Below are 20216 nucleotides of genomic sequence, written 5' to 3'. Positions count from 1 at the left end.
TCCAGGGTGGGGTGAAGCACTTTTATGGCCCGGGGCTCAGGGCCACAAGCGCAGTCTGCAGCTCAGTTTCAGCTCTCCACCCCTCCTCCCCACCCCCTCCATTGGTATTTGGGTGAATGCACAGTCAGTCAATGACTTAACGCGGTGATGCTTCACTCCATCATTCCTGGCCCTGCGCCTCAGACCACACAGCTGAGAAGACAAGGCAGATAGCTATAGGGAACCAGTGAGACCAGCTAGTGGGATTTAGTGCCCAAGTGAGCACTTGGAGACAGGGAGGGAGCAGGCTGTGGGCCCGAGAGGCGGGGCTGGCACGCACAGGGGAGTAGATCCTCTTTCTGAGAGAGGGGGTCCCCCGCAAGGGGAGTCTGTGGGACCTGGCCACCAGGCCTGGCCTGCATGGATGGTGGGGTTCCGCAGCACAGCTCCTCCCCCCATCCCATCTTCCCCCAGGGTAGAGTGTGCTTGTTAGAGCAGGGTGTGTGGAATCACAGTCACAGGCCGTTTCTGCTCTGCCGTCCCTGCTGAGCGATGCCTGCACTGTGTTTCAGCCTCCTCACTGGCAACATGGGGACCATAAAATTAATGAGAACGTGTGTGTAGAGTATCTCAAATTACCAACTCTTGTGAGCTGGAAGTAAAGGATGGCTCTTAACTCTTTTCAAGAGGATCAACATAGTAATAGTACAGTTGTTAAGATGGGAAGTTTTGTAGAGTCAGACCTGGCTTCAGCTACTGGTTCGGCACCGCTTGGCTCTGAGACCATAACCATTGAGCATGTGTTCTACTCTGAAATAGCCATGCCAGTACCTGCCTCCTGGTGGGGACTAGGGGGTGTGGTACCAGGAGGATTGACAGATAACACACCTGGTTTGCCTCTTGCAGACCCTGGGCACCGGCACTCAATATCCTTCAGCCGTTCTGTTTTGGTTTTTAGAGTGGTGTGGGATCCTGGAGAAGAGTGTTAAACTATGTGTGTCTGTCTTAATGTTAGTTTCTGCTGCTTGTCAGTTGATTGCCATTTTGTCTTTTCTTTTTTCTTTTTGAGACAGAGTCTCGCTCTGTCGCCCAGGCTGGAGTGCAGTGGCGCGATCTCGGCTCACCGCAAGCTCCACCTCCCGGGTTCATGGCATTCTCCTGCCTCAGCCTCCCGAATAGCTGGGACTACAGGCACCTGCTACCACGCCCGGCTAATTTTTTTTGTATTTTTAGTAGAGACAGAGTTTCACCGTGTTAGCCAGGATGGTCTCGATCTCCTGACCTCGTGATCCGCCCGCCTCGGCCTCCCAAAGTGCTGGGATTACAAGCATGAGCCACCGCGCCTGGCCCATTTTGTCTTGAAGTGCTGCTTTGCTTAGAATTATGAGTGTACGGGCCGGGTGCAGTGGCTCATGCCTGTAATCCCAGCAATTTGGGAGGGTGAGGCGGGCGGATTGCATGAGCTCAGGAGTTCGAAACCAGCCTAGCCAACATGGTGAAATCCTGTCAGGTGCGTGTAATCCTAGCTATTCAGGAGGTTGGGGCACAAGCATTACTTGAACCCGGAAGGTGGAGGTTGCAGTGAGCCGGGATCCTGCCACTGCACACTCCACACTCCAGCCTGGGCGACAGAGTGAGACTTTGTTTCCAAAAAATAAGAGTAGGGACTAGAAATAATTTTATTAATAAAAGCCTTTATTGGTTTATATATTAATATTACCCATGAAAGTAGTGTTACCTTATAAAACACGGATAAATATCTTATCCTTAGGGTCTTCTGATGGAGATGGGACAATACTATCTCTATTTCATGGACAAGAGGCAGAGACTGAGACAAGCTAATGGGCTGCTGGGGAGGAGGCTGGAGCCCAGTTCTTCAGCTCCTGATCAATGGTCATTCTTCCGGGTGATGCTGGGTTTTTTGTTGTTGTTGTTGTTTTTTGTTGTTGTTGTTTTGTTTTTAGAGACAGGGTCACTGCAGCCTCAACCTTCCAGGTTCAGGTAGTCTTCCCACCTCAGCCTCCTAAGTAGCTGGGACCACAGGCATGTGCCACCATGCCTGGCTAATTTTTTGTAGAGACAGGGTTTCACCACGTTGCCCAGGCCGGTCTTGAATTCCTGGACTTAAGCATTCTGCCCCCCTCAGCCTCCTAAAGTGCTGGGATTACAGGCGTGAGCCACTGCGGCTGGCCAGTGTTTTTACTGTTTATGGAAAATATGCAACACAAGCAGTTTTGCTTCTTGAGGGTAAAACTGACCTGTGTTATATTGACTTACATAGTGAGAACTAAATGATTCTAAGCAGCTTAGTTTTGAGAAAGCCACCCCTTGCTTCTCTCCAGGTCTTCCGCCTTCTGGCTGCTTCAGCCAGGATCTGTTGTGTTGAAAATGTTGGGGAGTTCAATTGGGGTAGATAGTGGTGGCTGCTAGTTTGTTACAATTTGGTGCTCTAGTGAGTTGAGATCTTGTGGGTATTGAACTGTTTTTGTATTTCAGTTCGCTATTTGTGCCTACATAAACATTTAAAAAAACTGAATTTTCCATTTTTCATTGTAGTGTAGGAAAAATGATGATGGAGACACAGTTGTTGTGGTTGAGAAAGATCATTTCATGGATGATTTCTTCCATCAGGTAAGAGCGTTTAATGAAACCCAATCATAGCCTGCCTACCTGTCCTCCCTCCCTCCACCCCTCCCCCTCCCCCGCCCTCCCCCTCCCCTTTCTCCCTCCCTCTCCCTTTCCTCCCCTCCCTTCCCCACCCCTCCCTCCCTCCCTTCCTTTTTTCCTCCCTTCTTTCTTTTTCTTTTTCCTTTTCTTTTTCTTGTTTTTGGAGACAGAGTCTTGCCCTGTTGCCAGGCTGGAGTGCAGTGGCACAATCTTGGCTCACTGCAACCTCTGCCTCCCAGGTTCAAGTGATTCTCTTGCCTCAGCCTCCCAAGTAGCTGGGACCACAGGTGCATGCCACCACGCCCAGCTAATTCTTTTTTTTTTTTTTTTTGCATTTTTAGTAGAGATGGGGTTTCACCATGTTGCCTAGGCTGGTTTCAAACTCCTGAGCTTAGGCAATCCGCCCGCCTCGGCTTCCCAAAGTGCTAGGACCACAGGTGTGAGCCCCCGCGCCCAGTGGCTTTCTTCTTTAAAGATTTGTATCAATATGATTGTGCATTTATCATATTTGAAATAATACTTCAGCTAATATTTTTAAAAGTTGTTGTTTGAATTACGTAAGTTCTCTGGAATTTTTAGTATGATCACAATGTTAATAATGAGAAAAATGCAAATCATCGTTCTGATGCAGTCCGGGAGGGAATTGGGTGCGGATGGTGGAGCTGTGCACGTGGCCTCCGCGTGGGCTGGGGCCGGGCCTGCAGCGCCCTCTGCTGGTGGGCGGCCACTTCTCCCACCTGGTGCTGGCTGCTGCGGCAGTGCCTCTTCCTTTCAGGCTGCCTTTTGGAGGTCCTGCGGCGCCCCTTAAGAGAGTTTTACAAAGGCCTCCCTGCAAGACGGGCAGTGTCTCAGAACGAGGCCTCCTTGGTTCTTCAGGAAGTGGTGGTTCCGGCAGCAGAGGTGGCGCCTGGCTGCAGGTGCAGGGGTCAGGTGTGCGTGGCTCCCACCAGCACTGCCACCCTTCCACCGGTGGGTGTGAGTCCTGAGGCAAGTGCCTAGAGCAGAGGGCTCAGGGTCTGAAGTCGGTGACTGATCAGCTGTATATGAGCTCAGGCAGAAGACTCAGAGGAAAGTCACAGGTGACCCAGTGGCTGATATTTTCAGACGTGGCGGCCTGCCGGTGCTGGGATCCTATCTGAGGTGTGAGGCCTCCCCCTCCTGCTTATCTCCCCAGCGCAGCTCTTGGGCTTAGGCCCTGCTGAAATTCTCAAACCTAAGAATTATCTGATTGAATGTAGCATAATTTCACATTTTTGAAATTGAGTCACAGAACAAATACATTGACCTTGTAAAACATGAAGAAACGAAAACACACGTCCAGTGGGTTTTTTAACGACGGAACCTTCATTGCAGGACTCGCCTTGATTATGCTGAGTCTCATGGGATAGTTTCACTCAGCAGCCTCATCTGGCCTAGCAGGGCCTGGATTTGAATATTTTAATAGGTTTATAAAAGCATATGGAAAGTTATTAGTTTTTCATCTTCAACCAGAATTTCTTGAATATCTCACATAAGCCTAGTGACTGGTTTTCTAGTATTTGTTAGTTGCTACTGTTATTTAAAGGAAAAAACCATGAGATTAAATTGTTAGCTACAAGGAACTTCCTTTAATGTATAAAGGAGTTAAGATGCTGGGATTTCCTGATTTCACTTCTTGGAAATGAGACTTTTTAAATTGTCTTTAGCCTTCCTGCCCCCTTTGTCAAATTATTATTTTTCTGATTTAATTCCTTTTACTTGGTTGCTTAACTCTTCCATGTAAGTTCTTTGTAAAAATGTATTTATTTTAAAGAATCTCCTGCCATTAAGTGTTGCATTTATCGCTTCTCGGCCTTTTGGCTAAGATCAAGTGTGAAGTGTTGCATTTAATAGAAAAGTTACATAGTGCAGGCTGGGTGCAGTGGCTCATGCCTGTAATCCCAGCACTTTGGGAGTCCGAGGTGGGTGGATCACCTGAGGTCAGGAGTTCCAGACCAGCCAGGCCAACATGGCAAAACCCTGTCTCTACTAAAAATACAAAAATTAGCCAGGCATGGGGCGGGTGCCTGTAATCCCAGCTGCTTGGGAGGCTGTGGTGGGAGAATCGCTGGAACCTGGGAGGTGGAGGTTGCAGTGAGCTGAGATCGTGCCACTGTACTCCAGCTTGGGGCAACAGCTTGGGTGACAAAAAAGAAAAAGAACAGAAAAGTTACATTGTGCAATTCACTGAGTGCCATTAAGCTGTGGTCTTTGTCGAACTGGTGCCAGTCTGTCTTTGCTGCTGGCGTCTCAGGGCCATGTGGGAAACAGGTTACTCGTGCTTTTTAGGAAGGCTTGCCCAGTGCTTTTCCTCATTGGGTTCTAACTTAAGCTCAAGCTTTCATTTGTTAGTCAATTTATTTTGCACTTAATTTCTGTGAAATGACTTCCTAGACAAACACAGAAGCAAATAATGTTTGTTAATATAAACTCATTCTGATCTTCAATATCACATAGAAGTTTGCAAGAGAAATGAATTTCACATGGTGTTTGGTTAACACTAAAACAGCGCTCTGAAGGGTGGCCAGGGAGTCTCGTTTCTGTGAAGATGATTTATAATGGAGCCAAAGGACCCCTGTGCTATGTTATTCCCGGACATAAAATGGTAGCTGGCACCATTCTCTCTCAGTGCCTGTCTGGGTCCAGGGTGTATAGCCCTGCAGTTTCCTGTTCCTCTGGAGCCATACGGGGGCTTGGAGTTAGCAGCGGTATATATTGCAGAACTCTCCAAGAGTTAAAATAATGTTTTTTTTCTTTTACTTTCTAACATATGTGTATTACTTTAGAAATGGTAATTTTTCTTTCTTTTTTTGAGACGGAGCCTCGCTGTGTCACCCAGGGTAGAGTGCAGTGGTGTGATCTCAGCTCACTACAGCCTCCTCCTCCTGGGTTCAAGCAATTCTCTTATCTCAGCCTCCTGAGTAGCTGGTGCTACAGGCACACCACCATGCCTGGCTAATTTTGTATTTTTAGTAGAGACAGCATTTTGCCATGCTGGCCAGGCTGGTCTTGAACTTTTGACCTCAAGTGATCTGCTCGCCTCGGCCTCCAAAATGCTGGGATTACAGGTGTGAGCCACTGCTCCTGGCCTGCATGATTCTTTAATACTTAGACTTTTCAAACCTGGTCTGGGGTCCCTAAGACCCTTTCAAGAGGATTTTGTGGTCAAAGCTCTTTTCAAAGTAATACTAAGATGATCATTGCCATTTTCATTCTCTTATGACTGCACAATGATGGAGTTTCTCAGAGCCAACACACCAAACCCAGAAATACCTGTGATGATCAGGATGCTTTCTATTAAGCTAGACATTAGATTTACAAAAAGTGCAAATCACTGCCCATTTCCACCGATTTTTTGGAGATCTATTTTTCACAGAAATGTCTTATTTATGTTGATATGTGTGTCAGTTTCCTGCTGCTGCTGTAACAAATCACCGCAATCACTGTGCTTCAACAATACGTTTATCACCTCCTCCTGGTTCCCTTCAACAACACGTTTATCACCTCCTCCTAGTTCCAGGGCCTGGAGAAGCTCAGGTGCTGGCAGGGCAGAGCTGCAAGCCTCCTGGAGCTGCCTTCCTCTCCAGCTTCCGCAGGCAGCCTGTGTTCTTGGTTTTCCTCCCTCTTCAAAGCCATCACTCCAGCCGCTGTTTTCATGATCAAGTGTCCTTTTTCCAATGTTGGTCCCCTTGCCTTGTCTTATAAGGACTCCTGTGGTTACGTTGGGCCCACCCAGATAATCCAGGGTAGTCTCCCATCTCAAGACTCAATTTGATCATATCTGCAAAGTTCCCGTTGCCATGCAAGGTGACATATTCACAGGCTCTGGGGTTAGGATGTGGATTGTGCCACAACATGTAATGGTTAATAATTACTTCTTCCTTTTTTTGTTTTTAAGAGCAGGGTCTTGCTCTATTGCCCAGGCTGGAGTATAGTGGTGCAGTCACAGCTCACTACATCCTCAACTTCCTGGGCCCAAGTGATCTTCCTGCCTCAGCCTCCTGAGTGGCTGGGACTGCAGGCATGCACCATCGTGCCCGGCTAATTTTCCTTTTTTTTTTTTTTAAGTTTTTGTGGAGATGGGGTCTCTCTATGTTGCCCAGGCTGGTCTTGAACTCTTGGCCACAAGTGATCCTTCTGCCTTGGCTCCCAAAGTGCTGGGATTACAGGCATGAGCCACTGTGCCTGGCCTATAATTACAATTTTGAAATGAGGAAGGAGGTAGGAGCTGGCAGCAGAGGATCTTGCTCCAGGGCCCACCTTGCTACTTCTGTAGCTGGATCTCCCTCTACTGCTGTCTTCTAAGAACACTTGCGACTTTATCCCATTTATGCCTAGTGTTCCATTATTGGAATGCTAAGCTTTTGCGAGTTATTTATATCCTACTGCTCAGGGTCATCACCAAGGTCTGATTTTTCACACACACACATTGCAGCCTCTGGCATAAATGGGTTAATGAGGACCGAACTGGAAAATTCAGGATAATTTCCCATCTCAAGATCCTTAGTTTAGTCACATCTGCAAAATATCTTTTGCCCTATAAAGTAACTCACAGGCCCAGGGATTAGGAACTGAACATCTTTGGGGCCATTATTCAGCCTACCATAGAGGTTTTTGAAGATAATGTTACGACTCCATCTAGATAAATCTTGCTAATGATACATTACATTTTGAAACAAATATTGAATTTAAACATTTAGAGGTCAAAGATAACAATTATGAAGGCTTGGCTGTATGAGCTATAGATACCTCCTCCCATAAGAGTATTATTATTATTATTTTCTTCTTTTTTTTTTTTGAGACAGAGTCTTGCTCTGTTGCCTAGGCTGGAGTGCAGTGGTGTGATCTCGGTTCACTGCAACCTCTGCCTCCTGATTCAAGCGATTCTTGAGCCTCAGCTTCCTGAGTAGCTGGGATCACAGGTGTGTGCCACCTCACTTGGCTAATTTTTGTATTTTTAGTAGAGAAGAGGTTTCTCTGTGTTGGCCAGGCTGGTCCTGAACTCCTGGCCTCAAGTGATCCGCCTGCCTTGGCCTCCCACAGTGCTGGGATTACAGGTATGAGCCACTGTGCCTGCATGTTTTATGGGCTTACTTCCTGGTTATACTGAGAATGGGTATTAATAGTAGGATGCTTCTAATTGGCTCCATCTGTGTCATGCTTGGGACTTGACTAGAAATTTTTACAACCTAGTAGGTTTTCCTGGTGAATGTTGATTGGTACTGCTTTAGGTATGAAGGTAGAAATATTCATAGGATATATCTTTATTTTTTAAATTTAATGATACCAGTGTGAGAATGGGAGAGGCTTTTATTTCTTATGTGGTAATTATTTATTTCCCTCCTTTATTCTTCCCCTTTTCGGGGATGAAAAGTGGTCACAGATTTGAGTTTGCCATGCTGTAATGACTCTCTCTCTCTCCTAGGTTGAGGAGATTAGAAACAGTATTGATAAAATAACTCGATATGTTGAAGAAGTAAAGAAAAACCACAGCATCATTCTTTCTGCACCAAACCCAGAAGGAAGTAAGTTGTTGGTTTTCACATCAAAAAGTTTGTCTGTTTGTGTGTCTCTCTTGATGTCTGCAGCACAGGCCTCAACTCTGGCTTCACGTTACATTCAGGGGAGTTTGTACGAAATGCTGATACCCTAGAGAGTCTGAGGCGTTTGGCCTGGGGCGAGCCAGGGCATCTGTATGTTTTTTTTTTTTTTAAAGCTGCCCGTATGATTCTAGTGGTCAGCCAGGGTGAGGACCACGATGCATCATATCCTAAAGAACACACGAAAGTGGCTCTGCAGAACTTAGAGGCCAAGATTAGACCACAGTTCAGCAAGTCAGCATTTTCTGTTCGGAGGGCAGTGAGTCAGGGATTGATCTGGAAAACAGTACTTGTAAGAGCAGAGTGAAATAGGAAGATGCACTGAGGTGACTCTGAAAGTCTTAAGGAGGGGCTTTTGTATGGACTGTGCTGCGCTCCGTGCCTGTGGAGGATGGCGTGGAAGAAATGGGTTTCTTTGTTTACCTGTTTATCCAAGTTCTCCCTGCCTCACATTTGCTTCCTTTTGAATCTGAGGCACACAGGAGAGTGAAAGGAGCTCAGTGGAAGCAGCTGGAGAACCTGGATTTTTGTCTCAATTTGCTTCCCCATGGTATTTGCATCTCCTCATTGGGAGAAAAGACATGGTTTTAAATTAACTCAGCGTTAGGGGCATGGGAGCTATAGGGAAGTGTTTCATTGCTCTGGAATGATAAATATTGAAAGCTTTACAGGGGACATGGATCTGAGCAAGCCAGAGATTACAAATTGGAGTCCACACATCATGGTGGGGGGAGTTACTATGTTAACGACGTTGAGTCTTTGAATCCATGAAAATGGCCCCTACCTCCATGACTTAGGCCGCCTTTAATGCCTGCCTGCGCCATGCTGTGGGTTCCAAGGAGGGGTCCGCACATCTTTTGTTGTATTTATTCCTAGGTAGTCAATGTTTTGATGTTAATGCAAGTCGTATGTACTTTATTTTTTATTTATCTAATTTTTTTTTTTTTTGAGATGGAGTCTCACTCTGTCACACAGGCTGGAGTGTAGTGGCACAGTCTTGGCTCATTGCAACCTCCGCCTCCCGGGTTCGAGCGATTCTCCTGCCTTGGCCTCCTGAGTAGCTGAGGCTACAGGTGCCCATCACCACGCCCAGCTAATTTTTGTATTTTTAGTAGAGATGGGATTTCACCACATCGGTTGGTCTTGAACTCTTGACTTTTGTGATTCACCTGCCTCGGCCTCCCAAAGTGCTGAGATTTCAGGCATGAGCCACCGTGCCCAGCCGTATCTCCTTTAAATGTCATTTTCTCTGTTTGTTGTTGGTATATAGAAATACAATGATTTTTGCTTATTGGCCTTGTACCCCTTGTCTAATGAGTTATTAATTCTAATATTCTCTATAGCTTATGTTGGATTGTCTCTGCACCCAGTCATGTCATTGTGAATAAATAGTGACCGTTTTTTCCGTGCAGCTCTTGTGGTTGTTAGTTTGAACTGACTTATTTAGCTGACCTCCAGTACAGTATTGAATAGAAGTGGTGATGGGGGCACATGTACTCTTGGTCTTAGAGGAAAGTTGCCAGCAAATACATTTTTTGTTGGAATATTACTTAGTGTAGCCGTACGTTGAAAAAATAAGAAAGTAGTATTAAATAGAAAAAATGCATTTTAAAATTTTGTGTGTCTTGTAAAATAATGTTCTGAGCCTCTGTTTATACCCTCTCAGTGACTCAGAAGTGTGTTTCCCAAAATGTTTCTGGAGCCGCTGTCTCATGAGCTAGTCCGCGCAGCCAGGGTGCTGCGTGCGGCCAGATCCTTCCGGGGACCTCTTCGTGCCGTCGCCCAGCCCCTCTTGGGAAGTTGCAGTACCTGTAGAATAATCAAGTCTCTGAGAAGTCTTCCTAGAAGGAAGCCTGTTTAGCTTTGTTTAGTGTTTCACACATTTATTTGCCCGTAGGACCTTTTATGTAACATCTGTTAACATCATGCTTAATGCTTAGGGAAATTGTATTTGAATAAATATCAGCGCTTTTTTTTGAATAATTTACCTCCAAAACATTTTTTTTTTTTTTTTTTAAGACGGAGTCTCGCTCTGTCGCCCAGGCTGGAGTGCAGTGGCTCAATCTCGGCTCACTGCAAGCTCCGCCTCCCGGGTTCACGCCATTCTCCTGCCTCAGCCTCTCCGACTAGCTGGGACTACAGGCGCCCGCCACCACGCCCGGCTAATTTTTTTTTGTATTTTTACAAAATAGAGACGGGGTTTCACCGTGGTCTCGATCTCCTGACCTCGTGCTCCGCCCGCCTCGGCCTCCCAAAGTGCTGGGATTACAAGCGTGAGCCACCGCGCCCGGCCACCTCCAAAACATTTTTGCTGCCAAGTCATAGCAGAGAGAACTATTTTTTGAGTAAATTTAGAACTGTTACTGTTTCATGATAGTCCCTTTTGGGCTCTAAAGAAAACCATTGCTTTTTTGTCTTTTGTTTTGTGAGAATGTGAACCAAAATGTAGGCAGCAGCCTCCAGCCGCTTCCTTGGTCAGTCTTTAAAAAGCAAAATGCAGTGATTCCTCTATCCCAGTGATGGGCCCGGGATAATGCAGAGAGGGACAGCCTCTTGGCCTTCCCGCCTTGTTCCTAAAGGAAGAGGGGAAGGTGGGAGGGAGGAAGGGGGACTACTGTGCTCCGCTTCCCCCGTGTCTCCCCATCCTCGGGCAGGCGCTCTGCTTAGGTCCCGGTGAGCAGGGCGATCCCCGGGCTGCTGCCCTCCCGGAGGTCCCCCATTAATCTCAGGACCCGGGGCAGGGCTGGGCACGGCGGCCGCCAGGTGGCGCCAGAGGCAGCTGGTCCGGGGCGGGTCCCCGGTCCTAGCACCGCCCGCGCCGCGCCACCTGCAGCCGCGGATGCCAGGGCAGAGGTGGACGAAGGACCTTTTACCTGCATTTTTCTTTTTTCACTTTCTACTTTTGTATTGTTTCTTTTTTCTTTTGTATTAAAAGGGTGTCTTTGCAAAACGTAGAAATTTCAGGCCCTCCAAGACGCGGATCCAGCCCTGCAGGAGCATGAAGTGTGTGTGATTCTGGTTTGGGTTTTAGTGACGACGAGGCTGGGATTCCCCCTGCAGGACGGCGGGGATTTGATTCGCTCCTGCAGTCAGCCGTCAGCCTGGCTTGCACCCTGTGTTCGGGTGCGGTCGTCCTGCGGCTGCGTTCGCTCCCGTTTTCTCTGCTTCCTGTTCCCTCAGCGGTTCCCTGGGGCTCCGCTCCGAATGCGCTGGGACCGCGTCTGCACCGTCTCCATCTCCAGCGCAGCCTGCTCCCGTGCATTCTGTGCTTTTCTGCGGGAAATCAGACTCACGGAGACGCGGCTCCTTGTGCGGAGGCCCTGGAGGGAGGGCCTGGAGGAAGCCGCGCCTCTGTGGCCCTGGATTCAGATCCTGTTCCACCGGTTATCCCTGTGTGGCCTTGGACGCATCACTTAACCTCTCCTGGGGCAGTTCCCACACGTGTGAAATGAGCTAGTGGTGGCATCTGCCTTTCAGTGCCGTTGTGATTCTTCCTCCCCCGCCCCAGAGGAGTCTCCCTATGTCGGCCAGGCGAGAGTGCAGCTGCGTGATCTCAGCCCACTGCCACTGCAGGCTCAGCCTCCTGGGCTCAGACAGTCCTCCCACTGCAGCCTCCCAAGTAGCTGGGATGACAGGTTTATGCCACCACGCCCAGATAATTTATATATATATATATATATATTTTTTTTTTTTTGTAGAAACAGCGTTTCTCACTATGTTACCCCTCTCCTGTCCCCTCTCCTAAAGGGCATGGGGGCAGCTCATGGGGCTTTCTCCCTTCAGAAATGAAGCCGCGCGTACTCCCTGTAAGGAGCTGTGTGGCCAGGCTCCGGCATCCCCTCCCGCTGCAGGGCCTTCCTAGGGAGTCTCGGCTCCAGGACCCCTGCCCTGCTTCAGCCCAGCTGCCCCCACCACAGGCTGAGACCACCCCACCCGAGGCCTTCCTGCCCTTGCGGTTCCTCTCCCCTTCCTTCTTACCTCCTTCAGTGAAGATTCGCTATTATCTGAAATTATCCTCAGTTTAGTATTATTCTCGAAGGATATTTTCACTGAGTAGAAGATTCTAGTTTAGAAGTTATTTTCTATCACCACTCTGAAGATTTAAAACATATTTTTCCAGTGTCTTTTGGCTTCACTTTTTTTTTTTGGGTCAGCTAATTAGAGCTTTTAAGATACTTGGTTTTTGGTCTTTGGTTTTAGCAGTTTTACTTTAATGTTTAGAGATGTGGTTTTCGTTTTCTTTTTCTCTCTTATAAGGCTTCTTTAATCTTTGGATTGACATTTTCTGGCTGTGTTTTGAAAAACTTTGGCCATTACTTCTTCAAATAGCATCCTTGCTCCATTTTCTGTCATCTCTCTTTGCGACTGGAATTGTATGTCTTTTAGAGCTTTTCAGTGTATCCCTTCTGTCTCTCCTCTTTTGTTCTCTATTTTTCATCATTTTTTCTCTATATATTTTATTTTGAAAATGTTTTCCCTGACTTATCTTTCGATTTTTCTTCAGTGATTGTCTTTCAGGTCAGGGAATCTTTCTTCATCTATGGAATTATTTTTGGATTGGTTTTAACTCCTAGAATTCCATTTGGTTCCTTTTAATACTGTCCTATTCTCTGACAAAATTTATGATCTTACATTTTACCTCTTTGAATTTGTTTTAACGTCTGTGTCTTGTAACTTCATTAACTGGTGCCTCTGTGGATGGGTTAGTGTTGTCTGTTTTTGTTGGGTTTTTTTCATGTGTTTTTTTTCTTTGTTTGCCTGGTTATTTTTGATTGAGTTTTGAGCTTTGTATTGGAATTATTTGTAGTAATAATTTGAGTCCTAAATGGTATTTTCTTTTTAAAGAGATGATTTATTTTTATTTCTGGCAGATGGCTAGAAGCACCAGCAATTCTGGATCTAATTTTAGGGATTTAGATGATTTAGACTGAGGCTTCAGCCCCTGCGAGGGCCAGCTTCCCACCTGACTGTTCCTCCTAGGGCATTGCCTCTCCAAGTCAGCAGTTTTCTCAGCTTCTCTGCAGCTCAGCTGCCTTTTATGGAGTTGGCACATGCCCCCAGGTAAAAGTGGCTGCAAAGGTGGGGCCCACCTCTTTGGGTTTTCTTCTTCTGAGTCTTCTTTCCTGCCTTGTTAGGTTTCTTTATTATTATTATTATTTTATTTTATGTTATTTATTTTCACACCTTGTTAGGTTTCTAATGGCTTTACAGAGATTTGAAAAGAGCATTGTGTCTACCCTTTCTAATTGTTCTCAGCAGCAGGATTGAGCCGAACCACCTAGGCCGCTGGAAGAGGAGGTTCCTGATATTCCCGTCTGGTCTCAGTGATTTGAAATACCACCTTTATCAAATGTGACCTCATGGCCTGCGTCTGCAGCTTGCAGGATCGGACAGGCAGTGCCTCTTTTATTTTGCTGATGAGTTGCTCAAGCCTCGTGTGCCTGTAGTGGCACCTAGTTCACTCTTTCCTTCTTGAGTGCCCCCCACCCGTGCTGTGTAAGGGCCAAGGGCTTTCTTTGCCCAGGGGAGTGAGTCCTGCTGTGGACCACCAGCTCGAGAGGGAGACTCTCATCCACTGGCAGGCTCACCTCTCAGATCTCGTGGTTTCTGTGGCTGCGCAGTGGCTCAAGACCGTCTCCCGAGTCTAGTTGTCCTCAGCTGTGCTCAGGCGCTGGCTGGGCCGGACCCCTGCACAAATGCCCTTGCTGTGTGTACGTTTTAGCTTCAACTCCTACACTCAGTCCTCATTCCCCAGGCACAGTGGCCAGGCCTTGGGGGTGTTTGCATCAGCCTCACGCACCACAGGAGCCAGCATCCCTCCCACAAACTATGGACCTGCCACCCTCTTTATTCATAGCAAGTCTCTCTAATTCCTGTTAAATGCCCCATTTTATAAGGCATTTTGTGTTCCCTTTACTATTCTAAAATGAAGTTCATAGATGATATAGCCTACCTACCTCCATAATTTAAAAAAAATATATAATATCCAAACTAATATGAAGGAGACATAAAATGGAAGTAACTTACATATTGAAGTACAGATTGTATTGTGCAGGCTCAGGCACAACACCAGAAAACAAAATTCAGGTGCTTGCCCCCCTACAAACAAGTCCTGTGACTGTGACAGCCAAGGCTGCAAGCTGATGAGGCGTTGTGATTCAGCTGCCGTTAGCAGGCTTCTCTGTGCTTTTCCTAAGGCAGTTGGTGTCACTGAAATAGAACGAAGTACAGCTTTCTTGCCATGCAGAGCGGTGACATGGCAGTTGCATTCCTGAAAATCCACTGGATATTGAAACGATGCAGATGAAAATAGGGCTTATTTGTAAGCTGGAGTCAGGTTCTGGGCTCAGGAAAACAGGTCTTTTCTCCTGCCTGAGTGAGCAGTGTGCATTTGGCAGTTATGCAGGTCAGTGGGTGATGTGCTGATGTAATGAGGTTCGAGGGTGGCACATGTCACACGTGCACGAACACCCCGTCGTCATGCTCAGGAACTACAGGAGGATGGAGGCCAGTTCTTTGTTGTGTGGTGCTGGCTGGTGCCATTCCTGGCTCCTGTCTTCTGGATGCCAGCGGCTCTCCCTTTTTTATGATGACTGGAAGTACCCCACAAATTTCAGAATACCTCTTGGGGTGGTAGAAAGATTCCCCTGAGAATCTCCCTTTAGAAACATGTTCACAGAGGAGAACCACGAAATGACCCATTTGTGTCTAGTTTCTCTTTTTTTCTAGTTTCATCCATTATCAGAATAATTTTTCTTCATTTTTTCTTTTTCTTTGCTTTTTTAAATAGAGATGGCGTCTTGCTAATTGCCCAGGTTGGCCTTAAACTCCTAGGCTTAAGTGATCCTCCCGCCTCAGCCTCTGAAGTAGCTGGGACTACAGGTGCACACCACTGTGCCCTGCTTAAAAATAATCTTTCTAGGCTGGACGCAGTGGCTTACGCCTGTAATCCCAGCACTTTGGGAGGCCGAGGTGGGCAGATCACGAGGTCAGGAGCTCGAGACCAGCCTGGCCAATATGGCGAAACCCCATCTCTACTAAAAATACAAAAATTAGTTGGGTGTGGTGGCGGAGGCCTGTAATCCCAGCTACTTGGGAGGCTGAGGCAGGAGAATTGCTTGAACCCAGGAGGCAGAAGTTGCAATGAGCCGAGATTGTGTCACTGCACTCCAGCCTGGGTGACGAGAGCAAGACTCTCAAAAAAAAAAAAAAAAAAATCTTTCTAATGCATCTTTGCTGATATCTTTCTTTGCTCAGAAACCTTCAGTGCTGACTGGTGCCCTCAGTAAAAGCCCCAAACTCAGGCAGGCCTGCACACTGCTGCCCAGGCAGCCTGTAGTTGGCCTCCTCCCACACTAGTCACTACAGCCCACCGTCCTGCTGCTCTGTGCCATAGACCCTTCTTCTGCCTGGAATGGAAGCCACCAGTCTCTCCACTCCCAGGTCAGATGTCCCCTCCTGTGGGACAGCTGCAGTAGACGCTTCTCCTCCTCGCTGCCCATGGCATTTTGTGAAACCTGTCTCGTCCGTTGTTAGTTTCTGTGTGGCATTGGCACTTCCTGGGTTTGTCTTATCTTTTTTTCACCAAGTTGTCAGATCCCTGGTGATCGTCTTAGCCTCCTTAGTGACATGAGCCTTCGCACACATAAAGTACTCAGTAGGTATTACTGGTGCGTGACCTGTCACCTCTGGAGATCGTTCAGCCTCTGATCTGGCTCTGAAACCCTGGAGGAGCCAGGCTGCGTCTGATGACTGTAGCTGAACATGGAAAGAAGACTTAGCACACGCTTGTATGCAGTGGGTACTCGGGGCACCCTGCATGTGCTCAGCTGAGGGGGTGCCAGGAAGAGAATGGGCATCTCTGAAAGCTTTCATTCTTGGCCAAGTTGTCTATGGCAGAAACATTTGCCTTTTCCCCGGCTGATGCGTGTGAGATTGAGTGAGAGAGGCAAGTGCAGGACTCTCTAAAACGACAACAGGGCTGCCGCCCTGTTTCAGCAACTTCTGCCCAAAGGAGAGAGAAGCCCCCTTCAGGTCACTTCAGCCACTGGACTGGCAAATGTGAGTGTGCGGCATGGAGCAGACATCCTGCCACCCCCCTGGGCTCTGGGGCAGCCAGGCATGAAAGCAGAGGCTGCTGTGATGCCCTGGGTGGCCTTAGGTCTCAGCACCGCCCTGGAGTGTCGGCTCCTGCTCTGCTGGCCTCCCTCCGTGTTAGGAGGCTGGTCCCTGCCTCCATCGCCCCCTGCTTGCAGCCCTGAGTGTCTGAGAAGCCAGGCCAGGGCGACCGGCCCAGCAGCGCTGAAGTGGTGGCTGTGATTATTCGGGCGTCTTGGGGAGACAGCTGACAGCACGAGAGAAAAGCACACACACGGGAGACTTTGTTGAGATCATCATTACGCCTCCGTTTTCCTTTTCCAGGTCTAGGTGTTAGCAGTGGATTTAGGCAGCAGTTTCATTCATGGGTATAGACCAGCAAGTCTCAAACTTGTGTCACCTGGAGGGTTTGCTAACTCAGATTGCTGGGCCACTGCCCCCACCTCAGTTTCTGAGTAGGTCCAGGGAGGGCCCCAGGGATTTGTGTTTCTACTAAGCTCCCACCTGATATTTATGAAAGCTGCTATTTAGGGACCCACCTTGAGAACCACTGGTATAAGTGGTAGTTTTTCTTACAGAAAAAAAGTGAATATTTACTAAGCATACTGTTTCACTTAAATTTATTGGGTATCATTTATGTTGGATATTATAGCTCAGATGCTGTATTTTATTTTTTTATTTTAAATTTTTATAGAAATAAAAGAAGAGCTTGAAGATCTGAACAAAGAAATCAAGAAAACTGCGAATAAAATTCGAGCCAAGTTAAAGGGTAAGTTTGAAGTTTTATGTTTAATTATTGATGTTGGGAGTATGGGTATTTGTTATTTTATTCTTTATTGGTTTTTGTTCTTTTACATTTTTAAAAATTAAAATAGTGACTGCTTTAAAATAAATTATTTGTATGTAATTCAGGGTACTAATTCATATTCAAAAAGGTTATGTGTTTGCTTATAAACTGTTATACTGTTACATTTTTTATGACATTTCAGGCTAAGTTGCAGATGTTTGGGAAGGTGAATTGCCAAGCTGTTCTTGAATGGACCCTTCAATTGCTCATTTCTTTCAAACTTTCAGTAGAATTTATTTGATGATGTATGGCATTCCGCTTTAGCAGCAGTAGTATTTTGGGAGGCTTATAGCTTTTACATGGGACTTAACCAGGGGTTGCTTTTTCTTGATTTGGTAGAAGAACACATTGTATTTGATTTTTGCAGAATGGCATCAAGATCAAAAACACTCTCTGTGCAGATGATAAAATACTTTCATTACGGCAGGTTTCAGATGTGTGCAGAAGCAGAGAGAGGCGACCACAAGCCGACTCCCCACCTCCACAGTTCTCCATGAGCTCCCACCCCCACCCGCTCCCAGTCTATTCTGAAGCCCATCCCAGCCATCTGAGATTTCATCAGTGTGTATTTCAAAAACAGAAGCTTCTCCAAAAGCACAACCACAATTATATCTAAACCCAAATTCATTATAATTACTTAATAGTACAAAATATCCAGGCAGAGTTTCTATTTCCCCAGTGGTCTTACGATTTTTTTTTTTTTTTTGACAGTTTGCTTGAATTGAGTCCCAAATAAGGACCAAACCCTGGCTTTTAAAAATGAGATTCTCCCTTCATGATTTTTCTCTCTGGCACTTTTTCCTTTGGATGGTGAAACCAGGTCATTTGTCCTACAGAATCTGCCATGCTGCAGATTTTGCTGATCTTACATCTGCAGCACATTTAATAGGCTCTGCTGTCCTCTGAATTTGCTGTAGGTTGGTAGTTAAATTCTCCAAGCTTTATCTGATTCAGGCGTTTTTTGTGGGTTTTTAAAATGTAAAGATGCAGCATCTGATTACAGATTTTATGTCCTCATGGTTACCTTAAGATGTTAATGGTGGCTGGGCGCAGAGGCTCATGCCTGTAATCCCAGCACTTTGGGAGTCCGAGGCGGGTGGATCACGAGGTCAGGAGATCGAGACTCATCCTGGCTAACACGGCGAAACCCTGTCTCTACTAAAAATACAAAAAAAATTAGCCGGGCGCGGTGGCGGGTACCTGTAGTCCCAGCTACTCGGGAGGCTGAGGCGGGACAATGACGTGAACCCGGGAGGCGGAGCTTGCAGTGAGCCGAGATCACGCCACTGCACTCCAGCCTGGGCAAAAGAGCAAGACTCTGTCTCAAAAAAAAAAAAAAAAAAAAGATGTTAATGGTGACATTAACATTTTTTCTTGGCTCTAAGTAAGTTCAGTAAAATTTTAAATAAGATATAACGTTCTTTTCTATTCTGTGATATTGTCAAAAATGGATGATTATTTCCAAGATCCATAATTCATTAGAAGTTGCAAGCAGTAATATTCTGATTTTATTTTATTTTAGTTTTTATTTATTTACTTATTTTTTTTTTGAGATGGAGTCTCACTCTGTCACCCAGGCTGAAGTGCAGTGGCACGATCTCAGCTCACTGCAGCCTCCACCTCCCGGGCTCAAGCAACTCTCTTGCCTCAGCCTCCTGAGTAGCTGGGACTACAGGCGCCCACCACCACACCTGGCTAATTTTTGTATTTTTAGTAGAGATGGGGTTTCGCCATGTTGGCCAGGCTGGTCTCGAACTCCTGACCTCAAATGACCCGCCCGTCTCAGCCTCCCAAAGTGCTGGGATTACAAGCATGAATATCCTGATTTTATTATTCCTTCTTTGTTTAGTTGCTGGAATAGTTATTTAAAAAGAAACCTTTCCCCTTCAACTCTTGAATTGGGTAGTTTCGAGAATTTAACTATGAGCCCACAGTAAATACAGAGGACAGCAGAGCCTACTGAACGTGTTGCAGGGTGAAATCAGCAAAATGTGCAGCGTGGCAGGTTCTGTAGGATAAATGACCTGGCTTCTCCAACCAAGGGAGCCAAAGCACATTCTGGGTCACAGATCATGGAGGACAGAGAGGATCTGCGTTGGACTCTCTCTCTCTGGTGTAATTTTCATAGGGCGGTTCCCTGGACTCCTCCAGAGATGACCAGGGAGAGTCTCTGTTGCTGCTTCTTGTCCATCATCCTGAACATACGGATTTAAACACATCTGATGTTTTCATTGCTGCGTTATCCTTAATGCTCAGATGGTCTCTTTGGCTAGTAGGATGGACTCTTGAGTCCTTTTGGTAGCCCCCTCATTGTTTGTGACAGCCTTTCCACTTTTTGCTGTGACAAAAGTCCCTATGCTCATTTCACCCCTTTCCTGCCCTGGGCCTGGCATCAGCCATTTCCCCAGGGAGCCCTGCTCCTCTGTCTAAAGAATGTTCTAGACACCGAGATCGGCATGCTGGGGAATGTATGGCTATACATGACGATGACCTGACCATTCTTTCCTAGGCTTTTTCAGTGGACCGGGCTAAGATTTTTTTTAAAAGATAAAATGAATCATGATTTGTTACTGAGACTCCAAATTAAGATTAAAGGAAGGACTGAAAAATTTTTTTTGAAAGGATTTTCACTTAATACGGGCAATATTACATCTTTATCTCCTTTCAACTATGCCCCGAATTCTGGTTCTCACTGACACATAATTATTCACTTGCTATTCATAGTACATACACAACAGATTCAAAATAATTATGCCAGCATCTACTGTCAAGAGTATGATTACTTAAAGGTTTATTTTTTATTTTTTTTGTCATTCTTTTTGTCTATAGGTATATCCCACTGGGCTATATAATCAAATTACTTTTTGTTGTTGTTGTTTGACCTGGGGTCTTGCTGTGCTGGCCAGGCTGGAGTGCAGTGACTGTTCACCAGTGTGATCATAGTGCACTACAGCCTCAAACTCCTAGGCTGAAGTGATCCCCCCAGCACTTGTGACTACAGGCACACA

At 46.4% G+C, this 20216-nt stretch overlaps 1 protein-coding gene and 1 pseudogene across 8 annotated transcripts in view; one reads left to right on the top strand and one right to left on the bottom strand.

Moving 5' to 3' along the window:
- STX2 (syntaxin 2) overlaps nucleotides 1–20216 on the top strand; it is a 50633-nt gene that overhangs the window by 9423 nt on the left and 20994 nt on the right. For 6 of the 8 annotated variants that reach the window (XR_008650018.2, XM_055236650.2, XM_055236649.2 and 3 more), the window contains exons 2-4: nucleotides 2536–2610; nucleotides 8090–8189; nucleotides 17056–17130. Coding sequence is in view for 7 of the 8 variants with exons in the window: in XM_055236650.2 (XP_055092625.1) it covers nucleotides 2536–2610; nucleotides 8090–8189; nucleotides 17056–17130 (250 nt within the window). In the remaining variant the exon portion in view is untranslated. Of the gene's footprint in view, nucleotides 1–2535; nucleotides 2611–8089; nucleotides 8190–9215; nucleotides 10255–17055; nucleotides 17131–18949; nucleotides 19322–20216 lie in introns of those variants that run through there. The other 2 variants (XM_055236655.2, XM_055236654.2) reach the window with 2 other exon arrangements.
- LOC129461377 (uncharacterized) lies at nucleotides 14670–14767 on the bottom strand (annotated as a pseudogene).

This window comes from Symphalangus syndactylus, chromosome 13, assembly GCF_028878055.3.
Source record: "Symphalangus syndactylus isolate Jambi chromosome 13, NHGRI_mSymSyn1-v2.1_pri, whole genome shotgun sequence".
NCBI lineage: Eukaryota > Metazoa > Chordata > Mammalia > Primates > Hylobatidae > Symphalangus > Symphalangus syndactylus.
This window is presented reverse-complemented; position numbering and strand designations above follow the sequence as displayed.